At 37.0% G+C, this 9,468-nt stretch overlaps 1 protein-coding gene across 1 annotated transcript in view; it reads right to left on the bottom strand.

The window, feature by feature from the left end:
- Positions 1-3,661: 3,661 nt before the first annotated feature.
- Positions 3,662-9,468, bottom strand: part of COLEC10 (collectin subfamily member 10) — a 45,593-nt gene continuing 39,786 nt past the window's right edge. Inside the window, exons 4-6 of the mRNA XM_063079071.1 lie at positions 7,562-7,615; positions 6,065-6,160; positions 3,662-4,053 (exon numbers count right to left, since the gene is read on the bottom strand). Of these exons, the coding sequence (XP_062935141.1) occupies positions 3,662-4,053; positions 6,065-6,160; positions 7,562-7,615 (542 nt within the window). The remainder of the gene's footprint in view (positions 4,054-6,064; positions 6,161-7,561; positions 7,616-9,468) is intronic.

Genomic DNA, 9,468 nt, shown 5'->3' with positions numbered 1-9,468 from the left:
CAACACTGTGGGGAAGAACAATGTAGATTAGAAAAACAGGTGTACAGCACTTAAAATATTCTCCTAACATTACTAGTAAGTGGCACATCTGGCATTGACATTCGGAAAGTCATGACACCAGATCTATATTTTGAATTTCTAAGTGATGCTGTCAAACCAATGTTACCCTGCATAAAATCAAACAATCTTTTTTTTTTTTTTTTTTTGGCAGCTGGCCTATACCATGATCTGAACCCTTGTCCTTGGTGCTATAACACTGAGCTCTAACCAACTAAGCTAACTAGCCAGGCAAACCATCTTTTTTCTATCACTGATACCTGCAGAGTTTCAGTCTCAATCTGTTGTTTATGTTGTGAGTGATGCTGCTTAGTTTACTTTTCCTGTTTCACAGATATCTCATGGCCTGAAAGTATGCAATCCAGAAGGCTGGAAATTAGTTGATCAGTGGCAATTGGAGCAGCCTGTATTTGGGTAAACAGATGTAAGCAAAACAAAATACGTTTTTATTTTAATGCCAGCAGTTTTCATGGGTGAATTGTTCAAAGTGTTATCAATGTTTGCTATCTCTCTTTAAAACAAGGGTGTACACCTTTCTACTATGTTCAGTCGATGACTTTAGACAAAATATTTCTTCTTGCCAGGTTATAGAATGTGTTGCTTTGAAAAGTTGTGTCGTGAGGTTGTCAATATCTTTTTTATTTTCTTTCTTTGGAATTTTATGTAATCCTTGGGAGGTACCAAGACATGTCCCTGAAAAGTTGAGTATAAATTCCAGTTTTTGAGAATGAAATTAACTTTAAATGCTATTTAAGGGACTTCTCTAGTAAATTCTTCTATGGGGATAATAATTACTTGCTTATTTTTATTTTGAGCAAATCTTGATTGTCATATATCTGATTTGATTTCCCTATATTTTTAGTTATCTGCAAAATTGTACTGAGGCTGTATGAACTGTCACCTCCACAACACTAATGCCACAGATAGACATTCATAAATCTAAAAAATAAACCAGTAAACATAGAATTTGTAAGGCAAACTTCTGATTCCCCAGTATTTCTGTAATTAACTCTCATCTTTAACTTTGGAATGTGAGAGAGATAGACGAGCCCCTGCTATTACAAAGCCGTAGTAGATGAACTTTCTTTCCATATAAGATCAATGGACAGAAGCTGGAGAAAACACTGGATTAGCAGTTTCCACCAAAAGGCTGGAGGCCTGCTTTTCTTTCAAATAAGTTGATTTTGGTAAAATGCTTAGCTTCAAATACTTATGTGAGAAGTCATTTTATAAAGCACAAAGTGCTTCATGAATGTGGACTTTCATAGTAATTCTAATTAATTGTGCGGTGCCTTCAAACTTTCTTCTAGGCAAGGCTGCAGGATGAATCATATTCATTGAAACTCTGTTATCTTCTCTTGGAAGCATTGCAGTAAAGATGACTCATTGCGAGAACTGTGGTTCTTATAATAATATTCATAATAGAAATAATAATGGCACTTACACTACACACAATAAGTATTAATACTTCAGGGGGCTTAGAACAAATCAGAGCATGGATTCCAACAGGAGCTACCACTAGGCAACGTTTGCTCCTTCCCTTCTAATCCCTTTCTTTTCCTCCAGGTGTCTCTAGGTTCTCAATCCTTATGATCCTGGCTGGCATTCTACCCAAGGATACTGGCTTTGATATGATGTCCTGCTTTGTAATTTTTATTAAAATTCCCTGCCTTCAAAATATTCTCAAAAAAGTCTAAGAAACTATTTAACAATATGATAAATGTCAAACAAATTCCTGTGACTGAGCTGAATTGAATAAAGTATTAATGGGGATAACTTGACTTAGATGTTATCATATCCTAATGACATTCTAAATGGTTAGAACCTTGAGAATTCTTCTCCAGAGATGAGAAATGGAAAGGTCACAATTTTGGCTAGCAGACATTTGTATGAGTTAAAATCTGCATTAAACATTGATGAGTTGCCAACATTTAAAAATATGAATATATCTTATTAAGGTCCAGCTTTCTGACTTCTCCTGAAATATCAGAATATGTAGCAACATTGAGTCCCCCAAGGCAGCAGTAACAGACTGAGAAGCACCCGGCTCCTTCAAGAGGGCGAGCCGTGTTCAGTGTGCGAGGGTCCCCACCTTTCCACCTCATTTATTTATGTCATCTGTGTGGTCCCTGTAGGATCTGAGTTTGTGACCCTTGTTGAGCCCACAAAAATAACCTAATTAAATCCTACCTCATAACCAGTTAGTCATCAGTGAAATCATGAACAGATGGTTTAAGGTGAACATATGTTGTTGATCTGTTTCTCTTATTTCATTAACTATTTTGCCAGCATTTTAAACAGTCTAATCATATGTCATAAACTATAAGTGGAACAGAAGTTTATAAGGGGATAATCTAGAGTTTCATTGAACTGTTTATTTTTAAATTCCAAGTGAAAGTTGCTTTGAGGTTTGATCTTCAGTTAAAGGAAGAATTTTACTAGCTCAGTAAGTGTGAGTCTATGTATGTTCCAGACTCCATGCCTGACACATTCTTGGGATGTCAGAATACTAGAAAGGGTATCTCTGGTATGAGTTTTTACACAACATAAATATAAGGAGAGTAAAGCGCCTCCCATGAAATTTCACCATGAGTGATATATTAGAGTCAAGGAGGAGGGGGCTTGGAAACTTAATGTTAGAAACACCTTGAAGCTTCTAAAGTTTTCTGACGGCTTCACAAACCCCTTCCCTTATTCCCCATGCCTAAGGGGAGGAAAGTTGATACAGGTAAACCTAAGGCCAAAGGAAAAAAAAAAATCAAGTCATGTTAATAACGGAAAACTTTAGCAAGAGGACTACAAATAATATCTTTTGGGAACAAACCCTATTTTTTTTTCTTTTCAGTTTCAGAGTTCCCTTTTCCTTAAATGAGAGGATCAATACTGAGGGACCTAAGATTAATGTGTGGGCATATAGAAAGGGTTTCAGTGTACCTACTTGATATACTTTAGTGAAGGCTGTAGATCAGAAGCACAAAAGGAGTCTCTATGATTCCACATGTTCTGGAGCAGGTCATTAGGCTAAAAGTTCTTCATACAGAGGTTTGGGATTAAAGCAGTTCTATGTCTGTGCAAATAAGAGGACTTTGCAAGTATGGCCATGGCCATGGTGAGTGACTAGTCCAAGAATCGGGCATTTCCAGCTCAAAGATAAATAATATCTTGACATTACTCACAGAAGGCCTTCCTATATGGGCAAGGGCAGGTTAGCCAAATCATCACCAACCAAGCTAATCATCACCAAACAAGTATGCCGTTATCCACTGGGCTAGAGAGTGGTTTAGGGCTCTGGGGAGAGGTGGCAGAACAAATGCCAAGAAGACATTTCATTTCTGATACAGACAACCTTATACTGCACAATTACTAATTCAAACTCTTTCTCAGGACCTACGTACCTGGTGAGCTATTTGGTCCATAATATACCATGTATGAAATGTCAAAATCATAACAGAAGAGCATGGCGATGGAGATTCCAAACCTCAGTTTAGCATTTTCTACTCATCTTGAGTCAGAATGGACTTAGTGTAGTTAGAAAGAAAAGAATGGATAAAAATAACTGTAATGGTAGTCATGGGGAAATAACAAATGTGTAGCATGAGGAAATTTACTTTTTCTTCTTGACAAATTCACAGATGAAGTACATGGTAAGATGGCACTCTGTGTCATTCCATCTGCCCGAGCTCAGCATTTCTACACAATCCTCATGACCATAGGGGTCGCTGGGCTCCCCCTCATTCCAGTTGCTGTAGTTCTGCAGTGGAGTGTTGTCCGTGAACACATACTGCCCCTCCCTTTCAAGGTCATTGACACCAATGAACACCCGGAAGAAGCCACTCTTGGCAACATAGTCAGCGATGAGAGTGTTGACAGCTTCGTCCTTGGGCATGGCTAGCATTCCACCCCGGATCCTGCAGTGGGTCAGGGATTCCCTGTAGTTCTTCTCCTCCTGCACGATGTAGTAGAATTTCTCTTCAGTTTCCCTAATCCCTGCTATGACTTTGCAGGGTGGAGGGGTAGGAAGGTGAGGAGAGGGGAGAATATCATTATATCTTGAAAAGAGAAAAGGCAAGTATATAACATTGCCAGATTTAAATTCATTTATTCAATGTTCAAGAATTATTTTGAAAGGCCCTATTATGAGGGAGTCACTGGTTTAATTTTTTCTCCTCCTTTCTAGTTATCAAATTGTCCTCCCTTCCCTTCCTCCTTAACCTCCCACATAGTTGTCCAGCAGAGAGCTATGTTGACAAAGTCTTGTTACGTGAATTTCCACCCAGCTCATTTTATGTTATGAGGGCACTTCAAAAAGTTCATGGAAAAATCGGATTAAAAGATAATATGACTCTTTACATGAACTTTTTGGAGACCTCGCGTATTTTTCTCAACCTAGCTCATGCTGTAAGCCATACATGTAGTCCCATGAGCATGTCCTTTTTCTTTAATTTCCATGACTTTTATGCCTGGAAAGTCTTCTCACTGCTTCTCTACCTGGCAAACTCTTACTCATCCTTTAGATCTCAGTGGAAATGTCTTGTCCTGTAAGAAGTCTCTCCAGCACTCCTGGACAGACATGGGAGTTCTCGTGTGCTCTACTCTGTATTTTCACTGTCCTTCCCCTTCCTCCTTTATAGCACTCAACACATTCTTATCTAATATTTCGCTTGCATGTCTCTCCTACTCAGCTATGAATGTCTTGAAGACAATGACCATGTCATCAATACTCTCCGGCCTCGGTGCTTGGAATATTGCAGGGGATGGTAAATGCTTATTAAAATAATATAGGAATAATACAGAAGTTTGTGCACTTTGGGCCAAATTCCTGGGCTGTGAGCATGTACATCGATTGAGATTGTTCATACTTAATCCCACGTACAGGAGGGAGACAGCTACTGAGTAAGCTTCAGGACAAAAATGGAGACTCAGAATCATCCTGAGCTCATAATATGGCATGAGGCATACACATTTTAGGATCTATAACTTTAATTCACACACAAAAAATTGTAACCACTAAAATATTATGGTATATACCGCTCTATGGTATATCTTTGAGATCTAGTTAATTCATGACAATCTAAGTCAGAGATGGAATCTTCAGTATGGGTTACAACCAGAGCTATAAATAGGGTGGCTGGTTAATATCAAGTATTTCCTATGCCTCTAGTATTACAAGAAGAAGACAAATACAAGATGAATCTATGTGCTTCCAACAACATACAACTAATACAGATGGATTACAGTAAGTGAAAGTACAACAAAATGAAACCCATTGTAACAGTAACTTCAATAGCTCCCTCACTAATACTGTCTCAGAAAAGAATATATAAGCTCTTTCGACTTTAAGGGCTTTACTAGTAGTATGGGGAAATGAACAAGGGATTAAAAAAATGACTAAAATGAGAAGTTGCAAAACTTAGAGGAATGCATAATATTCTCACTGATTTGTGGGTAGAGGAGTCAGAGAAACCTATATTCAAATCCCCGTTCCACTGTTTTATTAGGTCTGTATCTATGGCCAAGGTACTCTCTCTAAGCTTCAGTTTAATCATAGTACCTACATTATAACACTTATTATGAAGATTCAGTAAGATAAAACTAGTAGTTATGCACTACTCCAAGTACTGAAGAAAGTAGCTATTGTTGTTAATACTACTTGTATTTTCTGAGATGCTTGTGTTACTTGTATTTTCTGATTCTCGCTATCCCTTTTTATTCTTAAGGCACAGTTTGCCAAACTCTGCTCTTTTCTCCATTCCCCTCTCTTAGGAAAGTACCTTTTCCTACCCGTAGGCAATGCACATATATGTATAAATATGTAGTGGACTTGAACTGTTGTGAGTCTGAGTGGATAATTAGCATTTTGAGAGACCTTTAAACTGCTGACACTAACTCAACAGGCCTTTGCTCAACACAGGGTATTTCCTCCTAGGAGTATTAGAATCGTAGTGTTTAAAGAGACTAAATTGATAGATATATGAGTATAGCACAAAGCAGAAGAGAATATGTTTACCATTCTTGACAAACTTCATAGATGTCTTGAGCCGAGCAACACTAATATCCAGTTGTCCAACAACTTTCCGGTATCTTCCACAATCACAGACAGTGCCTTTTGAATGACAAAAACTGTGAATTAATGTTGAAGTACATGCAGACCAGTTGCGAAGAACATTTGCTCTTGTCCCAATATTTACTATCTCTTTCTAGTCTGGCTATATCTGTGAGTGGCTATACTTGTAATCTTTTATTTAAAGCAAGGTTTCTAATTTACATTATCTTTAGAAATTCAGAAAATATCTTTTTAAACATTTTGAATGAGACAAAAGACAATTCTTAACTATATTTTTTAAAAGAAGATAAATTTGATAAACCACTGCACGCACATTGTGAACCATTTGGCATTTTTGTTGAACACAAAACATGTCTGCCCAATCTCAGAATAAAATTTTTACAGCTTCTGTAAAACATATTTCCAGCCAGTTCTCTCTTCTGTTACTTCATTATTCACTAGCTCCCACAACTTTCCCAAGACAGGAGAACCTTTTCATGATTAAGTCAAATGTTAATTCTGGTTATCAATTTGAAGTGTAGCTGCATGTTTCAAGGACTAAGTTCAAATTCTGGAAGTAGATCCAACTTAGAATTTTAAGAGCCAGTTGTCCAGTTTGTGGATTAACTATGATTTAATTTGTCACTCTTTCCCCTTTGCTCACCTACCTTTTCAGCTACCTACTGATATTGTTGTGACAGAGGAAGAATTGCAAGGAAAATGATGCAAAATCTAAATGGTTCCATTTTCTGTTTAATGACTGTTTCACGTATACATTTCTATTTGCTTTTTTCTTTTGTAGAGCAAAAAGTAAAAAATAATTTTATTAGACAAAAGAAAAAAATCTATGGCTTTATTTATCCATATTTACAGTTAAATATAGAAAATGTAAAACAGTTCTTAAAATTAGTCTTCACTATTATTAGTAGTAGTAGTATGGAGAGAAATAGCTGAAATTCCCAAAGGGCAATCTACTTTCTTTTCCAGCATAAAACCCTGAACAGAAAACTCTCAGTGTTCAGGGAGAATCTCCTTGGCCATAGAACGTGTGCTCTGTAATCTTGGGGACTTGCTGGCCAGTGTTTGGTTGAGATGCTGGTGGAATAGAAGACATGGCATGATAAATAGCAATGATAAATAGAATACCTTCTATTCTTCTAGGTGCTATTGCTGGATTTTCCTCTTGGTCCAGGAAACTGAGGGCTGTTTCCCTATGTGCTGAGTTTGTTTCTTCTGGTCAGCATGGCAGGGATGGAATATGCCACCATCCCCTTCCCAGGACTTGGAAAGTCACCAGGAGATAGAGGGGAAAGTTCCCTTCCTCCCTTTCTTCTAACCCAAGGAAAATAAAGTAAAGCACATTGAAAGAATTTTTATTTTTCCTTAAAAATGGATTTAGTTTTGAGATGAAAACATTTGGAATGATGCTAGAAATCAAAGAGAAAAATGAGTGTATTATACCTGCTTTGCCTTTTCCTCCAGGAATCCCAAGCAAACCCTTTTCCCCTTTGTCGCCTGAATAAAAACAATAGCAAACAAACAAAGACAACAATGAAATAAAAGAGTGAATTATTTCACACTTAAAATAAGAGAAATTTTATGATTTGTAAAATTCTATTTGCAATATATCCAACTAATGTCCCTTGTTTTATATAAATAATTTGATTTTGAGTTGGCTGCACAGGCATGACTAATCAAACAAGTCATAATTTATTTAGATTGAATATAAAACTCTGGTGGGATGTGTAAGGAACATTTGAATTTGTGGTACCTATCCCACTAACATATTTTCTATATATGGCCTTCTGAACAAGGGTGATACAATTCTCAGTATGTTTTTTTAAAATACCATTGTTTTGCAAATCTGGATCAATTGGTTAGCACATTGCAGTGACTGTATTTATTATGCTCCAAGTTATTACGTGAGGCTTTGCCCTTGGATTTTCAAACATGTATTGTTCTTTTGCAATTTAATTCCACAAATATTTACTATTTACTTATTCTATGTAAAACAAAAGGCTAGGTGCTTTGAGAGGAAACAGGAGTAGAGAGAGACAGGATTAAATTTCTGACTTGAAGAAGTTTACAATTTTTAGAAAAGATGTGATTTATGCAAATACCTACAATATAAAGTTGTGTCAAATATATAATACTGAAATATCAACATTGGCAATTTTCCTTTCTGCTCTTCTTTGTATATGACTATTTTCTTAGTCAGAGGCATCCGCAAAATAATTCTTAGAGAATCAGGATTTTTAAAGCCAAGAGAAAGAAAAAATATATATATTTTAACTTCAAAATAAGCTCTTAAAGCCCACATCAGACATAATTGAAAGCAAAAGCTTTTGATTTGCAAGAGAAAATGCTTGGCTGTGGGATTGAGAATCAAAAGAGAAAACCCTGACAGAAGTGAAATGGAGTTTATGCTTCAATGGTGATCTGGAAAAAGAATAAACGCTCATAAGTGATGAATACAGAATGAAAGTCACCCAGGCTAGGAGTGTGGGGCTTACCCTTATAGGAGTTTGGTGTATCCAGGGAATTGAGTATATAAACCAAAAGGACAATGAGAGGGGTAAATGGAGTCAGTACTGAGGTTCTGCCTAACCTCATCTTTTACCAGCAACAGGAATAAAGTGGAAGCCACTCTAAAACCTGTAGGGTGCCCCAAATTGCCTGCACTGAGGATGCCTTTTCGCTGTACTTTCATCACTGTTTGTTTTTTAAGAGTCCATTACAAAGGTACAATTAGATAGAGGGAATAAATTCTAGTGTTCAAGAGCACAGTAGGGTGACTATAATTAACAATCATTTATTGTGTATTTTAAAGTAGGTAGAAGAGAAGATTTGGAATGTTCTCAGCACAAAGAAATTAAAAATATATAGGTAATAGGTACCCCAGTTAGTTTGATTGGATCATTACACATTGTATGCATCTATCAAATTATCACATGTACACCATAAATATGTACAGTTATGATATGTCAATAAGTCCCTTACATATTGAATGTTGATTGTCCAGAAGAAGGCATGCCTGCTTGGGCCCCAAGGATTTGCTGAGCCTTTCTAAACTGACCCACATGAACACCTTTCTTCACAGTGATGCCAGACATTCATGTGCTCCCCAAACAGAAGGGGCAGTGGCGGGTGGGGAGGAGGATCCTTGAAATGCAGAATGAAGTTCAAGTGTGCAGGGTAGAGCATCAAAACTTGTACTTGGATTAAATGAGACAATGGTGAAATCTATGACAATCGAATGTGATAAATGTTGTGAGAGAGACATTGAACTGCTACTCTGAGAGGGAGTCAGAAGAGACAGTGCTTCAGCTGGAAGGATGAAGGAAGGCTTAGCATTTTAGTTTAGCTAT

The sequence above is a fragment of the Cynocephalus volans genome, chromosome 15, assembly GCF_027409185.1.
Source record: "Cynocephalus volans isolate mCynVol1 chromosome 15, mCynVol1.pri, whole genome shotgun sequence".
Lineage (NCBI taxonomy): Eukaryota > Metazoa > Chordata > Mammalia > Dermoptera > Cynocephalidae > Cynocephalus > Cynocephalus volans.
Note: the sequence above shows the minus strand (reverse complement) of the source record. Positions and strands in the feature narration are given on the sequence as shown.